General features: G+C 40.3%; 1 protein-coding gene across 10 annotated transcripts in view; it reads right to left on the bottom strand.

The window, feature by feature from the left end:
* Window positions 1-25,874, bottom strand: part of FOXJ3 (forkhead box J3) — a 157,983-nt gene that overhangs the window by 39,901 nt on the left and 92,208 nt on the right. For all 10 annotated transcript variants that reach the window (XM_051856634.2, XM_070078649.1, XM_070078651.1 and 7 more), the window contains one exon: window positions 6,481-6,564. In XM_051856634.2, the coding sequence (XP_051712594.1) occupies window positions 6,481-6,564 (84 nt within the window). The remainder of the gene's footprint in view (window positions 1-6,480; window positions 6,565-25,874) is intronic.

The raw sequence follows: 25,874 nt of genomic DNA, 5'->3' as shown, positions 1-25,874 counted from the left end.
TCTTTCTGTCTATCCCTGTCTCTCTGAATTTCAAACAAATAATAGATAGATAAACATGTTTTAAAACAAAATAGGCAAAAAAAAAAAAAAAAAAAAAAAAAAAAAAAACCAGAGGAATGAAGGGTTTGAAAATGCATTCCAACAGTGGAGGGGAAAAAATATAAAACAGAAGAAAGAAAAACACATGGTGAACACTGTCAGAACCTACCCATAATCACTCCCCATCCCACCCTCATCTCTACACTCTGAAGACTGCTTATTACTACAAGTATCTGCAACTCTGCCTGAGGGATTTTTCTGGCTAAGAATTATGCTTTGGCTTTTGTGCAGGGTAAGGCCAGAGGTACTGAAAAGCTAATGCCCCAGGAGGCATCACTCAATTAATAAGCCCGAAGAGGTGATGGAAAAATAATCCACTCAAGTACTCTAGGGTTCAAAACTGCCTCCCAGGGTTCCCAGAACTAAGCTCTAAATGTTCACACAGTGAGTTAATAACACACTTTATTGGCTTCTTCCCCAGCCTACCTCAGTGCCCTCACTTTCCCAGGATCTCCACTCAGATAATTTAACTACCTGTACTTAATTAATTCCCGGTCTACTTTTGGAGAACCAAACTATGGCAGATACTCTTTCTTTTCTTAAAAGGAAAGCCTCCCAGAACAGACAGGAAATCTTCCTTTAACATAAAAGTTTTCAAACTTTTTGGTCTCAGGATCCCTTTACATTATTAAAAAGTATTGAAAAGCCCAAAGAACTTTTATTTATGTAGTTATGTCTATTGATATGTAACTATCAGCAATTAACACAGGTATTTATTAACTCAAAATATTTATAAACACATCACGTTAACGTAATTTATTTCAAAGAGAGAGTGGGGAGAGGGCAAAAGAGAGGGGGGGAAGGAGGGAAGAACAATTTTTCCATTTACTCGTTCACTTCCTAAATACCTGCAACATCCAGTGTTGGGTCAGGCCAAAGCCAGGAGCCTGGAACTCACACTGGGTCTCTCATATGGATGGCAGGAACCCCAATTCTTGAGCCAATAACTGCTGCCTTAGAGGGTATGCATTAGGAGGAGTCTGGAATGCACTGCAGAGCTGCAGGGCCACAGAACTAGCTTCAAATCCAGGTGCTCCAGTAAGACACAGGCATCGCAAGCAGAAATTTAATCACTGAGCCAAACATCAGCCCCATAAATATTATAATAATAAGTAAATTATCTAAAACAAACAGAAGTAGTGAAAAGAATGACATTATTTTATAAAATTTAAATGGCTCTAGTGCTTGGCTCTTCAGAAGATAGCTGGATTATACTGCCTGCATTCACTCTATGGCAAAAACACAGGCCATGTAACCTCTAAAAAAATTGTGAGATCATAGATTTGTCTTTTTTTAAAGATTTATTTATTTATTTGGCAGAGAGAGAGAGAAAGAGGCAAGCAAGGAGGGAGAGGTCTTCCATCCACTGGCTCACTCCCCAAATGGCTGCAACGGCCAAGGCTGTGCCCATCTGAAGCCAGGAGCTAGGAGCTTCTTCCAGGTCTCTCTCGTGGGTGCAGGGGCCCAAGCATCTGAACCATCTTCTAGTCCTTTCCCAGACCATAGCAAAGAGCTGGATCAGAAGTGGAGCAGCCAGGACTCAAACAGCACCCATATGGGATGCTGGCACAGCAGGCAGCAGCCTTACCCACAGCCGGCCCCAAGATCATCATTTTTATTATGAACAAGTTTTTGATCTCATGCACTCTCTGAAAGTCTCCCACACCAAGAACCACTGCTTTAGGATAACAGGTTTCTATAAGCAAAGAACATTAGAAAATAGCCATGACACATTAATAAAAAAAAATAGGGGGAGGATCAAAGAATATGATTGTGTTATTATCAACATGGTAAAAAGAGATAACCGATACTGTAATTAGGAGTATTTGCCTTTTCAAAAAAAAATTTAAGAAAAAAAATCACCATAAACAGAGGATTCTTCTATTTCTCGATACTGAAACTCTTCAAGTAATTTAACTGCATGCCAGTCTTTGAAAGATGCCACAGGTAACATCCAGCTAATTCTGCTTTTCTTTATTCTAAGCAGCTTCCAGTAGACAGAGCACTTTCCATTAATAAATAAGCAGTATTTGTCTATCTTTAGGTTTAATTGAATAGGTGAGGCCAAATTAAAAATAGAAAAGCAAAAAAGGTCAGAGAATATTTACTAGTAAATACAAAAACAAAACTAATAAGACAGGAAAAGTAAAAACAAGAAATTACTGTCTCTCATGAATTCCATGTTTAGCCATAATGACCAATTAGATCCTTGCACTTTGGGAGTATTCTTTTTTACCACCAGTCTCTCTTACATTCTCAATCCTACTCATCTATTCTGTTTTTGTTCATTCATCAGGCCTCAAGTGAAACATCCCTTCCTCAAGGAGACTTTGAGTCTGTGAGACTTTCTGTTCTATGGCCCCACAGATCTCAAGACCCTTACCATTAGGGTCACCAAATGACACATCACCTAAATGCAATTTTGAGAATGAATGGGCAACTAGTAATTATGATGACACAACAATAACACTAGGAAAGTGTTGTCACCTTATCTTATCGGTTTATCTTCCCTGCTTGATTAATAGCTTCACAAGAGGGGCCGGCTCTGCTGTGCAATGGGTTAATGCCCTGGCCTGAAGCGCTGACATCCCAGATGGATGCTGGTTCGAGACCCAGCTGCTCCACTTCTGATCCAGCTCTCTGCTATGGCCTGGGAAAGCAGCAGCAGATGGCTCAAGTCCTTCAGCCCCTGCACCCACGTGGGAGACCCAGAAGAAGCTCCTGGCTCCTGGGTTCAGATTGGTGTAGCTCTGGCTGTTGCGGTCAACTGGGGAGTAAACCATCGGATGGAAGCCCCCCCCCCCCCCCTCTGTAACTCTGACTTTCAAATAAATAAATAAATCTTAAAAAAATAAAAGTCAATCACACATGCTGCTTTCTCCCTTGGAATAACCTTTATTATTTTCCATGCAAAAGTCACTTACAGGGCTGGCATTGTGGCACAGGGGGTAAGGCTACCGCCTGCAGTGCTAGCATCCCATGTGGGTGCCAGTTGGAGTCACAACTGCTCCACTTCCGATCCAGCTCCCTGCTGATGTGCCTGGGAAAGCAGTGGAGAATGGCCCAAGTGCTTGGGCCCCTGCACCCACAAAGGAGACCCAGAAGAAATTCCTGGCTCCTGGCTTCGGATCAGCGCAAATCCGGCCGTTATGGCCAATTGGAGAATGAACCAGCGGATGGAAGACTGCCTCCCCCCCACCCCCCCGCCTCTCCTCTCTCTGTGTAACTCTGACTTTCACATAGATAAATAAATCTCTCTGGTAATTTTTCTTGACAGCCTTCTCCGTTTTATCAAAAACTCATGTCTCTTAAAAAAAGTGTGAAATATTTTAGTTTATATATAGCTTATATATAGTTTACACAAGGACAAAGGAATTATGCACTTCAAAAATTTTAATACAGAACTTTTAGAGATATCAATATATTTAACGTACTCACTTAAAAGGCCTTTTGTCTTTTCAAAGTTGTCAATTTATGGGTCATGTTTGGTTTCTGAAAAAACTTTAAATGTCTAAAGACCATTACTTTGTGTTCAGAACCATTACTATTTAACTGTCCTAGGCATTTCTTTGCTAAAACCCAATGGTTACTTAAAATATAAACCCCATTTAACAAAAATACTACTCATATATAAACTGTTACCCAACTTCCCAAAATAAACTTCTAAATGACATTGACACAACAGTCCATCAAGGCAGAAAATGACATTCTGTAAGAACACCATCTTTCAAAATATTTGTTAAATAGTATCTGTCCCTCTGATTATACATGTCCTGTTTACAGCTGGAGTCCTTCCTTAAGTCTCTTGCCTACATTGGTAACCAATACACAGCTCAAGCCAAAATAAGTTATCAGTACTACCAAATGAATGTTCTGGTACAAATTGGAAATTGTATGATATGTTTACATTTTATACTTAAAATGAAAAAAGCAGTACAAAATGAATATAGAAAATATTTCCAAAATGCACACTCAAAAACATGTTTTTTAGACTTTTGTTATACAACTGGCAATTTAATCTTAGAAAAAAGGTTAAGACTTTTCATAATAACCAAGACTGCTCTAAGAACTATGAAACAAGGTAACAATTAAAAGGCAGGTTTAATATCCAAAAGGAATGTACAGCTGTCAACCCAACTAACAATTCCAACTTCCAAAAATAATTCAAGTTCCCAGAATTTCAAAAGAGAACAAAATAAAGACCACAATTCCCGAGACTTTCAAACTGTATGTACATCTTTTCCAAGTTGTTACTGCTATGGGTTAAACAATATGGATTTCCCCCCCTTCCTTCAAATTCTGGCAACAGATGCTAAATGCTTTGAACCCCTATTTTCACACAGTCTATATGCTAAGTCTGCTTTAAAAGGGGGAGACGGGAGGGCAGCTGAGATTTCTTCCTTCTCAATCCACTTCATACAGTGCTTGTTAACATCTCATTCTTAAAACTGTCTAGCTTTGTTACCAGAAGATGATGCCATCAATAATAAATTTTAACTTCTTAAGCTATGGTTTGTATAAAGTCAAAAACTGCTCTGGCCTCAGAGTTCATCTTTAATTCTATACAGCTTGATAAATGGCTTACTGACTTCCCTCTGCTGGCTCCAATAAATCTGCCTAAGACCCACTACTGCTATACCTCATGGATGTTCATCCTTTTTTTAAGATTTATTTATTTATTTGAAAGTCAGAGTTACACAGAGAAAGGAGAGGCAGAGAGAGGGAGAGAAAGAGGCCTTCTATCCAATGGTTCACTCCCCAAATGGCCACAACAGCTGGAGCTGTGCCGATCCAAAGCCAGGAGCCAAGAGCTTCTTCCAGGTCTCCCACGTGGGTGCAGGGGCCCAAGGACTTGGGCTGCCTTCTACTGCTTTCCCAGGCCATAGCAGAGAGCCAGATCGGAAGTAGAGCAGCCAGGACTTGAACTGGCACCCATATGGGATGCTGGCGCTTCAGTCCTGGGTGTTAACCCGCTGCATCACAGCGCTGGCCCCGGATGCTTGTCTCTGAGGCTCAGAAGTTTTACCTCTCTACCAGGAAAGGGCACAGATTACATTCATTGGACCAAACACTCAGTTTCCTTCACTTACTCTATTCTCTTTGTTATGGTTTATTCTGCAAACATTTCATGACATCTATTGTAAGTTGTGAAACACATTAACACTAGAAATACACTGTCTCTGCTCTTGAGACATTTTCAGTCCAGTGAAGGAGACAAACACAGAAAACAATTTCTCTAAGTGTAAGTAATTTTATAAGAAATTTCTACAAGAAAATTCTGTAGGAATAAAAATGAAACACAAGGCTTCACAAAGTGGTTAACATTTGAAATGGCTCTTGAAGAACAACAGGGTAAGATGGCTGTACATTTTAATAGAGATGCTGAGTAAAGTTAAGACCTAATGGCAGCCAAAGTGTTCACTAAAATTTATTTCAGGATTTCATTAATAGCTCTATTTCTACTTCATTCTTGGATAGTAATATTAACTATAAATTCATAAGAATTACAACATATACACACTTGGAGATTTTGTGTACAGAGTGACCATCATATGGATAGAAGCAGGAGAAAGGCCAGCGCCGCGGCTCACTAGGCTAATCCTCCACCTTGCGGCGCTGGCACACCGGGTTCTAGTCCCGGTTGGGGCACCAGATTCTGTCCCAGTTGCCCCTCTTCCAGGCCAGCTCTCTGCTGTGGCCAGGGAGTGCAGTGGAGGATGGCCCAAGTACTTGGGCCCTGTACCCCATGGGATACCAGGATAAGTACCTGGCTCCTACCATCGGATCAGCGCAGTGCACCCGCCACAGCGCGCAGGCCGCAGGGGCCATTGGAGGGTGAACCAACAGCAAAAGGAAGACCTTTCTCTCTGTCTCTGTCTCTCTCTCACTATCCACTCTGCCTGTCCAAAAAAAAAAAAAAAAAAAAAAAAAAGAGAGAGAAAGAGAGAGAGAGAGAGAGAAGGAGGAAAACGCACTTTGAAGACAATGAGGAAATTCAACGTAACCAAACTGATTATCTGTAAGAAGGAAATACTTGTATTATACAAAACTATCCTCAATGTTGTTAAATAAAGTGGAAAGAGTATCAAATTAAAACTCCAGAGACTGGACTCAAATCTCAGACAATAACTATGCCCGAGTTATAACAAAACCTTTTATTTAATTCCTCAACTGTCCAGCTTATTCAAAGAGTTAAGATTAAATAAAACAATGGCTTTGAAAAGTGCTCTGAAAAACATAAAGTGCTATTCAAATAATTTTACTTTCATTATGTTTGCATTTACTAAATTGGAAAAGAACTTTAGAAAGCTATATTTCTGATACATTTAATCCATTGTTCTAAATTTATGGTTAAAAAAAAAAAAAAACAATAACTTTTACCCGTTCTACAGATCGTGCCCTCTTCTTTGGCCGAGTAGGCAACGCATCTTCTTTTGGATTGGTGTCGATCGCCCAATAGGACCCCTAAAGGTAAAGAAATAAATTATATTAATAGTATATTACAGCAACCCTGTAACATCAAAATGGATTTTTCTCATCCTTGGTTCCAAAAGCAAACATTTTGCAAATAAAATAATGGAAAAGCAATGTAAGAAGAAATATGAATTCTGAATGCAGGAAAATTAAGTTTAGGCAAGTGAAGAAAAAAAGATCATTTGCAACTAGATAATTAAAGAGGATGAAACTATAAGCTGAAGAATTCATGTCCAAAAACTTCTGTCATAACCAATTAAGAAGAAAAAGGAAATGATCAACCAAATACATTTTAATAAATGTTTGTAATTGAATACATAGTGATACTTGCATTATATGACATTAAAGTCCGAAAGAATTTTATATATAAAGATACTGTAGTTTTTGTATCTGGGATCTCACAAATATAAATGATAAGTCAAACAACATATGAAGACAAACTGTTTAAACACATTTTATATAAGGACATTCTGAGAAGCAATGATCTGTGTATAAATCTTTTAATGCTTACTCTGTCATAACAAATACTTATTTTCTCTTACTTTTGATATAGGTTCTTGCATCATTCACACAAAACACTGCATTTAGGGACAGACATTTGGCACAGTGGTTAAGACAACTCCTGGGATGCCTGGGTTCAGGTCCTGGCTCCACTTCTAATTCAGCTTCCCACTAATGTTCAACTTGGGAGGCAGCAGAAGGTGGGTTGAGTCCTTCAGGCCCTGCCACGGCTTCTGCCTGACCCAGCCTTGGGTGCTGCAGGCATCTGGGAAGTGAATCAGCAGAAGGAAGATGTCTGCCTGCCTGCTTCTCAAAAAAAAAAAAATAAAAGGCAAATGTACTGAGTATCTACGGTGTTCTAGGCATTAAGAAATTGTGACTCCTTCAAAAATACTTTGAAAAGCACAGATCATTTAGTTTGCACATCTAATACTAAGAACAGGAGACCAAAGTTCAGAAAGATAAAGTGGTTTGCCCAATGAAGGATATGAGAGCCAGGACTAGAAACAAGGTATGTAGATATATTTTTTTTTTTAAGATTTACTGGGGGCCTGCGCTGTGGCATAGCGGGTAAAGCCACCACCTGCAGTACTGGCATCCCATATGGGTGCCGATTCAAGTTCCAGCTGCTCCACTTCTCTGCTATGGCCTGGGAACGCAGTAGAAGATGGTCCAAGGATGGCCCCTGCACCCACATGGGAGACCCAGTAGAAGCTCTTGGCTCCTGGCTTCGGATTGGCGCATCTCTGGCCATTGCAGCCAATTGTGGAGTGATCCAGCGGATGGAAGACCTCTCTTTCTCCCTCTCTCATCTCTGCCTCTACTTCTGTAACTCTTACTTTCAAATAAATAAATGATTTATTCACTGGCAGAGTTAGAGAGAGAGAGAGAGAGAGAGAATGAATGAATGAATGAATGAATATGAATATCTTCCATCTGCTGGTTCACTCCCCAAATGGCCACAATGCAATTGGCTGGGTCAGGCTGAAGCTAGGAGCCTGGAACTCCATCCAGGCCTCTTATGTGAGTCATAGGGGCCCAAGCACCTGGGCCATCTTCTGCTGCTTTCTCAGGCCCATTAGCAGGGAGCTGGATCAGAAATTGAGCAGCCGAGGCTGGCGCTGTGGCACAGTGGGTAAAGGCGCTGCCAGCAGTGCTGGCATCCCATATGGGCGCTGGTTCAAGACCCAACTGCTCCACTTCCGAACTAGCTCTCTGCTATGGCCTGGGAAAGCAGTAGAGGACGGCCCAAGTCCTTGGGCCCCTGCATCCAGGGAGACCTGGAAGAAGCTCCTGGCTCCTGGTTTCAGATCGGCGCAGCTCCAGCCATTGCAGCCAATTGGGGAGTGAACCAGCAAATGGAAGACCTCTCTCTCTGCCTCTCCCTCTCTCTCTGTGTAACTCTTTCAGATAAATAAATAAATCTTTTTTTTAAAAAAAAGAAAAGAAATGGAGCAGCATAACTAAAACTGGCACTCATATGGGATGCCAGTATCACAGGCCAGCTTAATAACGCTGACCCCAAGGTCTTGATTCGTAACTCTTCTTTTCCTCAATTATTCTGTTTCCCTCCCCCCACACATATATTTAGGGGAGGGGATACAAAAAAAGGGAATCAGAAAGGAAAAAGATAAGGGAGAGATAATTCAAGTCAGAAACAGGGATACAATATATATTTTAGTCCTACAATTAATCCCAGTGGTAGTATTCAAATACAGTCTTTGCCTGTAATATCTTCATTAATCCTTCTAGGATGCTTTGTCATGAAACATGACGATGAAGCAAAATACAGTTCTCATACATCCATCTTCACACTCAAGCCCAATATGAATTACTATTGTTTCCTGAACATACCATGTCATTTCATGCATCTATGCCTCTCCTACATGTTATTTTTGCTACTTATAATAGTTACCCTATCAATGACAAATTCATGTTCCACCTTCAAATTTTAACTTAGATATTATCTAATTCTTTTCTCATCTCCAGCCATCAGCATTCTTTCCCTCAGCAAGATTTCTATACTTTTTATATGTTTAGATCATGGGCTGGCCTTTATATTACTGTTTCGTTTACAGGTCTATATTCCCTTCTAGGCTATGAGTTCTTAAGGGTAAAAACTACTTCATTCATTTCTATGTCCACAGTGCCAATCACCATTCAGACACAGAACAACTACTCAACAATTTTTTGATATCTGAAGGAAAAAAGGTTTTTCAAGAAGTATGCCAAGAATGCCAGCATACAGGGAATGATGCCTGGTCTCTCAGATCCTGGTCCATGCAGTTACCTAACCTTTGCATTTATCATCCATCCAGTACAGCAGTATTGCTCTGTGTTCTCTTTTCAGAGGTCACTTCATCTCAGTCAGTCTACCAGATCTGATAAACTTATCAAGAACCATGTAAAATGTAGTTGATATGGAAAGTAAACAATAAAAATGAAAACCGTATTAATGCCACTACTAAGACCACTGGTTGCTATTCTCGCCTTGTCTTTTATACTACTGTGTCTGTTTAAGTGTTTACAGAAGGTGATAATGGAACGAACCAAGGCCTTCACCAAAAGGGAGTTAACCAAATGCTACTACAGGGATATACTCAGTTCCCCACCCAGGAGACAGCAGCTTGAGACATCGCCCCATGTCAGCAGGAAGTAGCTCTAAAGGCAGATCATCCTCCCTCTACCACTCCAGGACTTTTGGGGCTAATGTAATCCCATACAACTCTTGCTTTATTAAAAGGAGGGGGGTTATATTAGTAAAATGGCACAGTCCTATCTATGGCACGATTTATACCCCAGACACCATCCTAGGCTCTAGCCCCCAGCACCGTGGCTGGAAGCCAGGTGACCCCATGGCCCAACCACCAGTATCAGTTCTACCCCCATCACAATAGGATTCACTGCTCCTACTTGCCTCCCCCCCCCCCCCAAAATTTCAAGAGGACTTGTTCCTGAACAGGTGGCTCTCATTCTATCTCCTGATCTCTTGATCTCTTTCTCTTGCTACCCTTCTTGATCTCTGTCTTACACTCTCCTTCTCTTTCTTTGCACCTTCCCTCCGGTCTGTCAAGTTTCCCCCAATAAACCCTTTCCTTTAAAAAAAAAAAAAAGAAAACCATACACATTTTAGTATATACTAATTTTTAATGAAACACATGACAATCCTATCAGTTGACATTCAAGTCTCAATTTTATGTAAAAAGACACTACAGTTTATACACTGTGGAATCTCACAAATCTAAATGGTAAGTCAAACAACTTAAATGCTTAATTCATAAATGGGTTCAGCCAGCAAGTTTCAAAATAAACAAAGTGCAAAAAATTTAAATTATGTTCTCTTAAAAATTGAAGGAAAAAAACAAGAGGGCATACCAAGAGAAACAGTTTAAAATATTAACACTGTTTATGGAAATGATAAATTCCATACTTCTCCATTTTCTTTTTGTTTCTTAATGCATTCCTTTAAAATATAAATCTGTTGGAGATGGGAAGGGAGAAAAAGCAGCTTATCTTTGCTTTTCCTTGCTATATATACAATGTATCTCACAAAAACCAAACTGCCTTTTATATAGCCAATCAATAAACATGCTTAATCCAATTTCCTCAGAGAGTAGAATCTACTGTTTTACAATCATGTGGAACAAGTAAGACAAGACAGTTTAGTCTGGTTTCATTTTTATAATAAACTTTAAAGTGGGGTCAGTGCTGTGGCATAGCAGGTAGCCATGGTAAGACCTGGGCAGATTTGGAGCCAGGAGTCGGGAGCCTCTTCCTGGTCTCCCATGTGGGTGCAGGGGCCCCAGCACATGGGCTATCTGCCACTGCTTCCCCAGGCCATAGCAGAGAGCTGGATCAGAAGAGGAGCATTTGAGACACAAACCGGCATCCATATGGGGTGCTGGCACTGCAGCTGGAGGCTTAGCCTACTGTGCCACAGTGCCATCCCCTTTACTTTCTATCTTTATGAATTTGACTGCTAAAGGTACATATCATCAGAATCATGCTATATTTGTTCTTCTATAACTTATCAGGTCTTCAAGGTTGAACCATGTTGCAGCATGTATTAAAATTTCCTTTTTAAGGCTGAATACTATCACACTGAAATGTATTAACTACAGCTTATCCATTTATTCATCAGTACACATTTGAGTGGCTACTGTAAATTTAAATATTATTTTTAAACACTAATAACAAACGCCCTAGTGGGTGTGAAATGGTTATCTCACTGTGCTTTTGGTTTGTGAGGGAAAATTTAAGGTCCTTTGACCCAAATCTGTGATTTCACAGATGGAGCTCAGAGACAGAGGATTTCACAGCCTCTTTCGTGAATCATTTTAATCATTAGTGTTTCACGTTTGGGTGTTTGGTGTTTTCTGAGTATTTAATGGATAGCAATATGCCTATGAGCAGATTTTTTTCCCTTTGTTGACCTCTTCATGACAAGCCAAAGCCAATCATATTTTGTGTGGAATAAAACATACATATCTTAAGAGTTTTATTGAAATGCTTGACGAAGAGTCCACTCTAGGGGCCGGCGCTGTGGCGCAGCGGGTTAAAGCCCTGGCCTGAAGCGCCAGCATCCCATATGGGCACCAGTTCTAGTCCTGGCTGCTCCTCTTCCGATCCAGCTCTCTGCTATGGCCTGGGAAACAGTAGAAGATGGCCCAAGTCCTTGGGTCCCTGCACCCACGTGGGAGTCCCAGAAGAAGTTCCTGGCTCCTGGCTTCGGATCGGAGTAGCTTCAGGCGATGCGGCCAACTAGGGAGTGGACTAGTGGATGGAAGACCTCTCTGTCTCTACCTCTCTCTGTAATTATTTCAAATAAATAAAATAAACCTTAAAAAAAAAAAGTGTCCACTCTAAAGTTTGGACATTGAATGGTTTTCAGATTAATACACATGTATACTCCATCCAAAACAAAACCAAGCAGCTCCAGCTGTTGCAGCCAGTTGGGGAGTGAACCAACGGATGGAAGACCTCGCTCTCTCTGCCTCTGCCTCTCCTTCTGTCTCTGTGTAACTCTGACTTTCAAATGGCCTAACAAGGCCATTTGCGAAGCAAACCAGCAACGAAGACTTCTGCTCTGTCTCTCCTTCTCTCTCTGTAACTCTGCCTTTCCAATAAATAAATCTTCTAAAAAAGAAAGAAAGAAAATTCAACACTCTGCCTTTTCCAAGACTTGCTATTTAAGTCTTTTCAATTAAAGCCACTCCTGTGATATATACAGATCAATCTCAGTGGTTTCCATATGCATTTCCCTAACCAATAAGGTTGGGCATCTTTGTATATATACATATATATATATATACACACACACACACTAATTTGATATCCACAAATCATGTTTTGTGAAGTGTCTATTCATATATTTTCCCCATGTTTTACTCGGAATTGTAAGAATTTTGACTACCTGTGTTGTAAGAACTTTTTATATAGTCTGAATAACAACTCCACTGACAGACATGTATTGTGAATATGTTTTCCTGGTCTGTGGTTACCTGCATGATGGTAGCTTCTACAAAACAAAAAGCTTTTAATTCAATAATGTCCACTTTATCAATTTTCCTTTCATGGTCTCTTTTTATTTTTTTTAAAGGCTAACTCCAGAATGGTACATATTTGCTTCAATGTTTTTCTTCTGGAAATTTTATAGTGTTAATTATTTTTATGTTGAGGTCTCTGATATACTTAATTTTCTGTAAGTGTGAGTAAGGATCAATTATTAGTTTTTCTTCCATCCAGATATACAAAACTCATCTTGAAAAGATCATATTCTGGGGCTGGCACTGTGGCGCAGCGGGTTAACGCCCTGGCCTAAAGCACCGGCATCCCATATGGAAGCCAGTTTGACGCCCAGCTGCTCCTCTTCCGATCCAGCTCTCTGCTATGGCCTAGGAAAGCAGCAGAGGACGGGCCAAGTCCTTGGGTTCCTGCATCTGCATGGGAAACCCAGGGGAAGCTCCTGGCTTCAGATTAGCGCAGCTCCGGCTGTTGGGGCCAACTGCGGAGTAAACCATTGGATGAAGACGTTTCTTTCTCTCTCTCTGCGTAACTCTTTCAAATAAATAATTAAATCTTAAAAGAAAAGAAAAAGAATCATCATATTTTTTTTTTGTTGTTTGACAGGCAGAGTGGACAGTGAGAGAGAGAGAAAGGTCTTCTTTTTCCGTTGGTTCACCCCCCAATGGCCGCTGCAGCTGGTGCACCGCTCTGATCCGAAGCCAGGAGCCAGGTGCTTCTCCTGGTCTCCCATGCGGGTGCAGGGCCCAAAGACTTGGGCCATCTTCCACTGTACTCCTGAGCCACAACAGAGAGCTAGACTGGAAGAGGAGCAACCGGGACAGAATCTGGTGCCCCGCTGGGACTAGAACCAGGGGTGCTGGGGCCGCAGGCGGAGGATTAGTCTATTAAGCCGCGGCGCCGGCCAATCATCGTATTTTTTTTTTTTTTAAAAAAAGATCATATTCTTTTCTCGGTTGAATTAGATTGGTATCTCTGTCAAAATCAGCTAAATATATACTTGGGTCTATTTCTGAGCTCCATTCTGTTGAACTTATCTACAAGGTTATCCTTTATGCAGCACTATTTTGTCTTAATTATAATAGCTGCATAAAATTGAGACCATACATAAGGAAGGTCTTCAAGAGTTTGTGGGAAATGTGCATTATGAAAAAACTACATATAGATGTCAGTTTTCTTGTACCAAAATAATCTATTTTTTTTTTTTTAAGATTTATTTATTGGAAAGTGAGTTACAGAGAGAGAAAAGGATAGACAGAGCCCTTCCATCTGCTAGTTCATTCCCCAGATGGTTGCAACGTACAGGACTATGCTAAGCCAAGGCCAGGAGTCAGGAGCTTTTTCCAAGTCTCCCGCGAGGGTAGCAGGGGCCCAAGCACTTGGGCCATCTTCCACTGCTTTTCCCAGGCCATTAGCTGGGAGCTGGATCACAAGTGGAGCAGCCAGGACAGGAACCAGCACTCATATGGCATGCCAATGTTACAGGTTGTGGTTACCTACTACACCACAACACTGGTCCCAAAATAGTATTTTAATTCTATTTTTCCACAAGCTTTCTGAAGTACTCCTATATAAAAATTTGGAATCAGGCAGTAATTTCTTACAACTTTTTGTTTTTTCACCAAAATGGGTGTCCATTCTAGGTCCTTTGCATTTCTAACATAAATAGGAGAACAAGGTCATCAACATCTAAAGAAAAAGAAACCTCCTGGGACTCTTTTTAAAAATGGAATTATACTTGGGGCCAGTGCTGTGGCTCAGCAGCTCAAAGCCCTGGCCTGAATCGCCGGCATCCCATATGGGTGCCGGTTTGAGTCCCGGCTACTCCTCTTCCAATCCAGCTCTCTGCTATGGCCTGGGAAAGCACAATAAGATGGCCCAAGTCCTTGGGCCCCTGTACCTGCGTGGGAGACCCAGAAGCAGCTCCTGGCTCCTGGCTTCAGATCACCGCAGCTTCAATTGTTGCAGCCAGCTGGGGAGTGAACCAGCGGATGGAAGACCTCTCTCTGTCTACCTCTCTTCTGTAACTCTTTTTTCTTTTTTTTTTTTTTAAAGATTTATTTTATTTATTTGAAAGACTGAGTTACACAGAGAGGTAGAGACAGAGAGAGAAAGGTCTTCCATCTGCTGGTTCACTCCTCAGATGGCCACAATGGCCGGAGTTGCGCCGATCCGAAGCCAGGAGCCAGGAGCTTCTTCCGGGTCCCAACACGGGTGCAGGGACCCAAGGACATGGGCCATCCTCCACTGCTTTCCCAGGCAATAGCAAAGAGCTGGATCTGAAGTGGAGCAGCCGGGTCTGGAACTGGCACCCATATGGGATGCCGGCACTTCAGGCCAGGGCGTTAACCAGCTGCGCCACAGCGCCGGCCCCTGTAACTTTCACATAAATAAAATAAATCTTTTAAAAAATGGAATTATACCAACTATAAATCAACATAGGAAGACTGACATCTAGCAATGACTATCACCCCATAAATATGCTTTATTGCTCTATTTAAGTCTGTTTCTATCTCTCAGTGATGTTTTATAGCTTTTCAATGAAAAACACATCTACATATGCTTTGTTAAAATGTATCCTGAAAGTATTTCATTATTTTGGACATTAGAATAAACTGAACTGCTTCTATTAATTTCATTTTCAATCCTTTGTTGGTAGAACAGGAAAAGTTACACAGACCTGGCACCTTACAAACTTGCTAACATCATTATCAGTTCAAGTACCTTTTCCATATATTCTTTAAGATTTCCTACATGTACAAGAATGTTGTCTGCAAATAAAGACACTTTTACATATTCTTTTTAAATATGGAGCCTTTTATTTCTTTTTATAGCTTTATTCCATTGTTTAAGACCTCTAACTGTATGTGAAATGAAAGTGGGAAAACGCAAATATTGCTATTTGTTCTCAATCTTGGTAGGAAATACCCAATGTCTCACCACTAAGTAGGATATAAACTGTAGGGTTTTCACAAATGCTTTTAATCAAGTTAAGGAAATTTCTTTAAAAAAATTCTATTTTCAGGGGCCTGCACTGTAGCATGGCAGGTAAAGCCATCACCTGCAGTGTGGGCATCCCATATGGGTGCCAGTTCAAGTCCTGGCTGCTCCACTTCCAGTTCGGCTCACTGCTACAGACCTGGAAAGCACTAAAAGATGGCCCAATTGCTTGGGCCCCTGTACCCACATGAGAGACCCAGAAGAAGCTTCTGGCTCTGGATCGGCCCAGCTCTGCCATTGTAGTCATTTGGGTAGTGAACCAGCGGATGGAAGACTCATCTCTCTCTCTCTCTCTACAACACTGTCTTTCAAATAAATAATCTTTTCTTTTTTCAAGATTTTATTTATTTGACAGGTAGAGTTACAGACAGTGAGAGAGAGAGAGAGAGAGAGACAGAGAGAAAGGTCTTCCTTCCATTGGCTCATTCCCCAAATGGCCGCAACGGCTGGAGCTATGCTGATCTGAAGCCAGGAGCCAGGAGCTTCTTCCTGGTCTCTCATGCGGGTACAGGGGCCCAAGTACTTGGGCCATCTTCTACTGCTTTCCCAGGCCATAGCAGAGAGCTGGACTGAAAGAGGAACAACCGGGACTAGAACTGGCACCCATATGGAATGCTGGCGCCAAAGGCGTAGGATTAACCCAGTGCGCCACAGCGCCGGTCCCCCCAAAAAATAAATCTTTAAAAAAATTTTTTCTTAAGCCGGCGCCGCGGCTCACTAGGCTAATCCTCCGCCTTGCAGCCCCGGCACACCGGGTTCTAGTCCCGGTTGGGGCGCCGGATTCTGTCCCGGTTGCCCCTCTTCCAGGCCAGCTCTCTGCTGTGGCCAGGGAGTGCAGTGGAGGATGGCCCAAGTCCTTGGGCCCTGCACCCCATGGGAGACCAGGAAAAGCACCTGGCTCCTGCTATCGGATCAGCACGGTGTGCCGGCCGCGGCGGCCATTGGAGGGTGAACCAACGGTAAAGGAAGACCTTTCTCTCTGTCTCTCTCTCTCACTGTCCACTCTGCCTGTCAAAAAATAAAAAATAAAAAAATAAAATAAAAAAATTTTCTTTTCTTTATTCTTTTATTTGAAAAGCAGTTCTTTCACCTGCTGGTTCACTCCCCAAATGATCTCAACAACAAACAATAGGCAGAAGTCAGGAGCCTGGAACTCAATCCATCCAGGTCTTTCATGTGGGTAGAAGGAACTCAAGTACTTGAGCCATTATCTGCTACCCACCAGGGTAGGTACCAGGGTGCACATTAGCAGGAAGCTCAATTACAAGCAGAATAGTTGGGACTTGAACCATGCACTCTGATATGAAAGGTGAGTATCTCAAGCAGAAATTTGTGGTAGGCTGCGCCACACGCCTGCCCCAAGGAAATTCTTTTATTCATATTCTGCTGAAGGTTAAATTCTGTCAAATGTTTTTTCTATACTTGAGATGATTTTTCAGCATTCTTCTACTCACATGGTGAATTACATTAATTGGTTTTCTAATTTTAACCTGTAAAGCATTCCTGGGACAAACTTCATTTGATCATAATGTATTCTCCTTTTTCTCTATTAATCAATTAAATGTGCTAATTCTTGGCTAAGGATGTTTTTGGGTTTTTGTTCATGAAGGATATTGATCTGCAGTTTTGTCAATTCTTTGCCTGACTGTGGTACCATGGTAATGCCAACCTTGTGAAATAGTTGGAAACTGCCCCCCTTCTCCACTATTTTTAATGAGAGTTTGTGTAGGATTGGTATTGCTTTTTTGTTTGTTTTTATTTTGCTTAAATGTTTCAGTTTCTTGTTTTAGTTCATTTTCTGTTTCACTGATTTCCATTCTTTTATTTTCTTCCTTCTACTTTGGATTCAATTTGCTCTTACTTGCCTTCAATTCTTATGGCCATGCTTAAATAACTAATTTCATGCCTTTCTTATCCTTCTTTTGTCCCTTTTTTTAAAAGATTTTTTTTTTTGAAAGGCAGATTGAAAGAGAGAGAAAGAGAGAGAGAGAGAGAGATCATCCATCCACTGGTTCATTCTCCAGATGGCCACAACGGCTGGGGCTGGGCCTCGCCAAAGCCAGGAGCCAAGAGCCTCTTCCAGGTCTCCCACATGAGTGCAGGGGCATTTGGGCCATCCTCTGCTGCTTTCCCAGGCACACCAACAGGGAGCTGGATCAGAAGTGGAGTTAGCCAGGACTCAAACCGGCTGCATGTGGCAGCTTTATCCACTATGCCACTATGATGGCCACTCTTATCTCTCTTACAAAAGTACTTAAAAACTATAAGCCTCTTCCAAAACACTGCTTTGTATACAAATGATCATAGCAGCATTTTTCATGATAACCCAAAGTAGAAACCTAAGTAGTATATTCATACTATGGAATACTATTTGAACCTAAAACAGAATGAGGTACTATTTTATGTTACAATATGGGTGACCTTGAAAACCTTAGGTGAAGTGAAAGAAGCCAAACACAAAACGCCATATATTTATGTTATACTAAATCTCAAGAGTAGGCAAATTCGGGACACAGAAAATAAGTTAATGGCTGCAGGGAACTGGGCCTAGGGCTAACAGTTAATGTATACAGGTTTGGTTTTGGGTGATAAAATGTAAATGTCCTGGAATTAGTTAGAGGTAATAAATGCAGAACTTTACAAACATAGTAAAACTATTGAGTTATATACTTTTAAAGGGTAATTTTTAGGGTCTGTAAATTCTATCTCAATAGAAGAGTATTTTCTGAATAAGAGAAAACAAGGAATCAAGCAGCTCTAATATAATACAAGATATGTCAACACAGCCAAAAGTCAAGTGTTACAAAGCAGTCACTGACAGTGCCCGGATTTCTGTTTCCTGGCTTTCCAATGGATCACACTAGTCTTTGACAAGTTTTAAAAGTGTCATTAATGTCAGAGAAGTCAAGGAATTTACCTACTTTTGTAAGAATCTAAAGATTCTCCCAAATTAAAAGTAGATGTGAGGGCAGACGCTGTGGTGCAGCAGGGTAAAGCCCTGGCCTTCAGTGCCGGCATCCCATATGGGTGCTGGTTTGAGTTCCGGCTGCTCTACTTCTAGTCCAGCTCTCTGCTATTGCCTGGGAAAGCAGTGGAAGATGGCCCAAGTCCTTGAGTCCCTGAACCCAAGCACGAAATCTGGAAGAAGCTCCTGCCTTTGGCTTCGGATTGGCACAGCTCCAGCCATTGTGGCCAAGTGGGGTGTGAACCAGCAGAAGGAAGACCTCCCTCTCTCTGCCTCTCCTCTCCGTGTAACTCTGACTTTCAGGTAAATAAATAAATCTTAAAAAAAAAAAAAAAAAGTAGATATGAATTAAGGGCAAGAAGTAAAAGAAGCTGTCCTGATTACTCGCCTATTGATCCAAAGAAAAGGTAGAGTAAAAAGAAGCAAAGTGACAATTTCTAGAACATCTAAAGACCAAACTTAATTAAAAATAACAAGAAAATTAATGTATAATTAGAAATTTTCTACTAAAAACAGGCTCTTCTATTATAAAAATACAAACATTCTGGTGATAAACATTTGTTAAGCATTTACTAAGTATTAGATACTATGCTATGTGCCAAGGGTGTATGAAAAGTCAAAGACTCAATGTTGTCAACATAAAATTCAAAATTGAGTGTAACATATCAACAGCTAGTTATATCATTCAGGAGTTATACCAGTGGACTGCTCAAACAGAAGTAAAACAACACAGCAATTAATTTTGAAAAGGCAGAGCATGAAAAAAATTAAAAGGCATCTCCTTTCAGAGTAATGCTGACATATGAGCTGTGCATTTAAGGAAAAGCAAGATGGAAAGGATGACTATTTTGGATACAATAACAAGTATGGTAAAATTATGAATATTTAAGACTGCAACTTAAATACATAAAACATAGTAGAGCATACCATAAATATAAAGTTTAGGGATATAGAGCTAGGGTGCTAGGGTAACATAGGTAGAATGCATTTTTACTTGTGCAAAAACACCTAAAGGCATCAAATGTAGAAGATGGAAAGCAAGCAGAGATAGAAGACGACTAGTTGAAAATAACACAGAAATTGAAGTTACTACTAATAGTTCAAATACTTTTTTAAATCTCATCTCTTCTAATTAATCTGTTTTCACATAAAAACTCAAGATATCAAAAGATCAAGGATGATAAAAGGAGTAAGATTCCTGAGGTTCCTAAACACCACACAGGTCAAGATAGTACCTCATACCTTCTTGTAACAAAAATCCACAGGGAAGTAGTCTCCTGGGTATATTTCATGTTCAAGAACTGGTCAAGGACAACACAGAAGGCCTAATGCTCCAGCTTCAAAATAACTGGCTGAATTCATTTCTCCAATTATCTGTGTATGTACACAGAAAGGACCAAATGGAAATTTCAGAATTAAAATGTCTAATAATTGAAACAAAAAGTTAACCAAATGTATCTGGACTGGATACAACCAACGAATCCAAGATCTTGAAGACATATTAGTAAAAATTAACCAATCTGAGGAACAAAAAGAAAGAGAAAATTGAATAAAGCCTTGAAGGTTTGTTAAACAATGTCAAACAGTCCATCATATTTTAACTGCACACTAAAAGCAAAGAAGAAAAAAAAGAGTTGAAAAGTTTTTTAAAGAAAAATAACTGAAAATATCACAAATTTAAATGGAAAACCTCTTCTGAACAATGTTAGAAATATATGCAAACCCCAGAAAAATACAAAGAAACTTACACTGAGGCACATTACAAACTGTTGAGATCCAAAGAAAATATCTTGAAAATTATCAAAGAGAGGAATGGAAAAGGGACATACACTACATACAAGGTATAAAAATAAGACTTTTCATCAGAAACTGGAGGCAAAGGTCAATGAAGTATCTTCAAAGTTCTGAAAGGTGGGACTACTATGCAAAACCAGGATTCTACATCCAGAACAAGAAAACAAAACAAAAATAAAATAAAGAGCCTTTAAGATAAACAAAAGCCGAAAAAATGTGTTGCTCTCATACTTAACAAGAAATGCCAAAGTAGTTGTCGGGCTAAAAGAAAAAAAAATATCAGACAGAAACATGGATTTATAAGAAAGAACATCAATAAAAGTAAATAATGAGGGGCCAGCGCTGTGGCATAGGAGATAAAGTCGCCACCTGCAGTGCTGGCATCCCATATAGGCACTAGTTAGAGTACCACCTGCTCCTCTTCCAATCCAGCTCTCTGCTATGGCCTAGGAAAGCAGTAGAAGATGGCCCAAGTCCTTCCTTCCCAGAGGAAGCTCCTGGATCCTGGCTTCGAATTGGCGCAGCTCCAGCCATTGTGGCCATCTGGGGAGTCAACCAGCAGATGGAAGACCACTCTCTCTCTTTGCCTCTGCCTCTCTGTAACACTGCCTTTTAAATAAATAAATAAATACTTTAAAAAATCATGAAGAGAATATTTTCTTCAACACAATTTCCTGAAAATACATAACTGTATGTATAAAACAAATTCTAAAGTGATATATACGACACAGGCAGAAGCAGAAGACAACAGTACAAATAAAATGATGGTGAATAAATAGTGTTATACAGTTGTAAGGTTATTACATTTGTGAAATGATGGCAAGAGAAAGCCAATCTATGGTTGGAAATGTGAGGTGCAAAGTAGAAGGTGGTACAATTACTTCAAATAAAACAAGAATAAATTAATGTTACATATTGTTAAGTTCTAGAATGACTATTAAAAATTAATAGAGCACAGCTAAAAAGTTGACTTAATAATTATTCCATTATTTAAGAGAAATAAATGCATAAGTCCATGGAGAACTTAAACAAGAATTTTTTAGATTTTTCATAATCCTCCAGAACTGAAAATGCCCCAAATGTCTACCAATGGATAAATGTATATCAACACAAAGTACCCTGATTTATCAGACATTACTATGGCCTTTCTTTAACAGGCTTCAGGTTAAAATAGTCTTATATTATCTGATTAACTACAAAGAAATCCAAGAGGCTAACAGTCCTGAGGAGAGTAGTCCCTTTCATGAACAACTAACAATTTGAAATGGCTGTATCTATTAATCTTATGTTTTATCTAAAGTATTTGCACACTAGCAAAATCAATCATTGTGCCTATTCTCTGCTTTTCCCTGGTTCTCAGCTTCAGTCACAGTACCTAATCCCTTCTATCCCTGACTTCTTTTGCTTCATATATGCCTTAATCTCTTTTTCTTTCCTAATTTATATTTGGCATTCCAACTCTAAAAGGTTTATCTGCCTTGCTTTCCCTCAACATCTTTTGATGTGGTTCCTATTTTCAATCAAACTTTCTAGTTTCAGTCCTGGTTTATACCTGGTTACCTATGCATATATTTTTTTAGAGGTTTACTTATTTATTTGAAAGAGTTACACAGAGAGAGGAGAGGCAGAGGGAGAGACAGAAAGAGGTCTTCCAACTGCTGGTTCACTCCCCAGATGGCTGCAATGGCTGGAGCTGCGCCAATTCGAAGCCAGGAGCCAGGAGCCAGGAGCTTCCTCCTGGTCTCCCACGTGGGTGCAGGGGTCCAAAGACTTGGGCCATCCTCTACTGCTTTCCCAGGCCATAGCAGAGAGCCGGATCAGAAGTGGAGCAGCGGGTCTCAAACCGGCGCCCATATAGGATGCCGGAGCTTCAGGCCAGGGCGTTAACCCACTGTGCCACAGCATAATTAAGAATAACATCTCTCACTCAGAAGTTTCTAGCTTGGACAACAGGTTTAACAGCCACTCTACTCAGGCCATGTGGCTAACTGGCTGCCTGATTATATAGAAAACTACTGCAATACCATCTCAGCTTCCAGGGACACAGTTTCTTAACAAATGTAGCATGTTTTGTTCTTTGTTTTATTTTAAAATCATTGATTATCAAGCTAAGCATTGTCTGGGAGAGATAATTTAATTGGTAGATTAAAATTACTATGTAATTTACTGATTATAGTAAAAGTTTTCTCTTAAATGTTAAGGATACTTAAAGCACTCTATTACATGACACAGCACGTTAAGCTGCTGCTTGTGTTACCTGCATCCCATATCAGAGTGTCAGTTCAGTCCTTGCCCCTCAACTTCCAATCCAGCTTCTTGCTGATGCATTCTGGGAGGCAGTAAATAAAAGCTCAGTGCCAGCATCCCATATGGGCGCTGGTTCTAGTCCTGGCTGCTCCACTTCCAATCCAGCTCTCTGCTATAGCCTAGGAAAGCAGCAGAAGATGGCCCAAGTCCTTGGGCCTCTGCATCCACATGGGATACCTGGAAGAAGCTCTTGCCTTCAGATTGGCCCAGCTCCAGCTGTTGAGGCCATCTGGGGAGTGAACCAGTGGATGAAGACCTCTCTCTGTCTCTCCCTCTCTGATTCTGTCTCTCAAACAAATAAGCGCATACCTCTTAAAAAAAAAAAACTTACTAGATTTATACACCAGTGAATTTTACAGCATCTTTAAAAATTAATTTTAGAGTTGAGTATTTTTAAAAAGTAGTTTAGATATAGAAAACAAAACAAAACAAAAAAAAAAGAGGCCAACAACAAAAGGTTCTTATTCTTCTTCCAGAAGAAAATAGAGAACATTACTGTGCAAATAAAAGGCAGGTGCAACTAAACTGCCCTGATCCACAGTATGTCAGGGCCCGAGGCCAGCTCTTCTCTCTGCTTCTTCAGTGTTGCCTCTCTGAAATGGACCATCATCTCAACCTAACTCAATCCACCAAACCTTCTGAATGCCTACACTCCCCCAGTGACTTTCTACTAGCCCTGCTTTGTTTAATGGACTATCTCACATTCGACTGACCTGATGTTTACCCACTTGTACCAATTCATCTCTTCACTCCTAGACCTCACCTTATAATGACACTCTTAATTCTTGATTCTACCCCAACTTTGTTCTGACTGGTCCCTCAGTCAAACTGGTTGATGTCCTCTTCCCAGTAGGTTTCACCTTCGGGGCCGGTGTTTGATACAGTAGCTAAGGTGCCTATCAGTGCCTAGGTTTGTGTCCTGGACTCTGCTCCTAAGTGGGAGGCAGCAAATAATGACTCACTCACATAGGCAGGTTGATCCCTAACCATCTATCTACGTGGGAGTTCTGGATTGAGTTCCTAGCTCCTGGCTTCAGCATGGCCCAATCATGGCTGTCGAAGGCATCTGGGGAATGAGAAGTATCTCTCCCTCTCTCCTTTTCCCACTTGTTTTGTCTCTCTACCTTTCAAATAAAATAAATTTAGAAATTAAAAAATAGAACCACAAAGGCTAGCAATTTTATCTATTCAAATACTTCAGAAGTGGCAAATCTAAACCAGATTATAGGAACATCTACCAGAAGACTCTCAAGCTCCAATAAATAATGTATTTTCATCCAACCAAACTCTTTGCTTATCCTTAATTCTTACTTCCTGTTTAGTACAAAGATGCAGAGAAACATTCCACTTCTTCCTCAGAAAAATCATGCATCTACTTTAAAACTAGTATTAAAATTACAGTCTTATCTTCTTTCTTCAGGGCAACTATATGATTCCTGCAACACAATTTATCTCTTAATGTTGTATTTTATATCTGTCAAACGTCTCCAATTCTTCCACATTGTTTTAAAATGAAGTGACCCAAATGGGATACCAGTAAATAACAGACAACTTACAAATAAATATATCACGGCCAGCGCCGCAGTTCAATAGGCTAATCCTCCGCCTTGTGGCGCCGGCACACCGGGTTCTAGTCCCGGTCGGGGTGCCGGATTCTGTCCCGGTTGTCCCTCTTCCAGGCCAGCTCTCTGCTGTGGCCCAGGAGTGCAATAGAGGATGGCCCAAGTGCTTGGGCCCTGCACCCCATGGGAGACCAGGAGAAGCACCTGGCTCCTGGCTTCAGATCAGTGTGGTGTGTCGGCTGCAGCATGCTGGCCACAGCGGCCATTGGAGGGTGAACCAACGGCAAAGGAAGACCTTTCTCTCTGTCTCTCTCTCTCACTGTCCACTGTGCCTGTCAAAAAAAAAAAAAAAAAAAAAAAAAAAAAGAAAGAAAGAAAGAGAAAAAAGTAAAAGAGAAAGAAAGAAAAAGAGAAAGAGAAAGAGAGAAAGAAAGAAAGAAAGAACGAACGAACGAACGAATATATCACAACAGTGATATGATCTAAAAAAGGAATACCCTTTGAAGAGAAAGTGATCCGTCAACTATGTTATGGTTCTTCCTACTAACCCAGAGGGTCAGGAATAGTAAAAATAAATAAATAAATAAAAATAAAAATCACAATCTCAGAACTTTCAGAAGTTACTTCTCTAGCAATAAATGTATTTCCTCACATTCCAACCTGCACAGCCACTGCATCTTTATCATCTTCTATTCCAAGGTAAGAGCTTCCTAACACCATCTTCATATTATAAATTAACTGTAGTTATTTCCCCAATATAGGTGGTCTTAAACTTCTTAATTTTAGTAGAGTTCTTTGCTGCTAATTCCTTAGGCTACTCTACTTTCTAAAATCTTTTAGTTACTTTCAAGTCCAAAGTACCTTTTTTGTGAAATGGGAAGGGGAACAAAGTTTTGAGAAATGATTAAGCTGATAACCCAAAAAATATTTTTATATCTCAATTTATGATGATTTTTTTTCCAAGTGAGCAGAACATTAAGATAATTAAGTGTGAATTACAGAAGACTTTTAAAAACAAGTTAGATGAAAAAGATAAAAATACAGGAAAACAAACTAAGGCAAACAGGAAGATAAAAGAGAATTTTTAAAATGGGGATAGATTACAAGATGCACAGAGGGTTGTAATCAAAGGGGACTGAGGAGGAATATGTCCCTCAAAAAAGCAGCAAAGTTACAGATGCTAAATATAATTTGATTTTGTTTCTTTTTAAAGAAAGCGATAATGTGCCTGCTTGAAATCAGTTTCAGGGAATAGAAGAAAACAAATTTCAGATCATCAATGTACCTAAAGAAAATGAAGTAATAAGGGCTTTTAGGACAAAGGTTTTTATAAAATGAACAACTGAGTATGGAAAAAAATAAGAGACACATAAAAATATCTGTAATTCAAGAAAACTCTTCAAATTTAAGTTGGTCTGTTTACCTCTCTGGTAACTCAGTGAACAAGAAGCCAGATCATGAAAATACACAGATGCTGCATAAGCTGTTTCTACCTCTGGGGATGGCATTGGGGAGTATCAAGTAAACCCGCCACCTACAGTGCTGGAATCCTTATGTGTGCTGGTTCACTCCTCAGCTGCTTCACTTCTGATCCAGTTCCCTGCTAACAGCCTGGGAAAAATGGAAGATGGCCCAAATGTTCAAGTTCC

This window comes from Oryctolagus cuniculus, chromosome 7, assembly GCF_964237555.1.
Source record: "Oryctolagus cuniculus chromosome 7, mOryCun1.1, whole genome shotgun sequence".
In the NCBI taxonomy this organism is placed as follows: domain Eukaryota; kingdom Metazoa; phylum Chordata; class Mammalia; order Lagomorpha; family Leporidae; genus Oryctolagus; species Oryctolagus cuniculus.
This window is presented reverse-complemented; position numbering and strand designations above follow the sequence as displayed.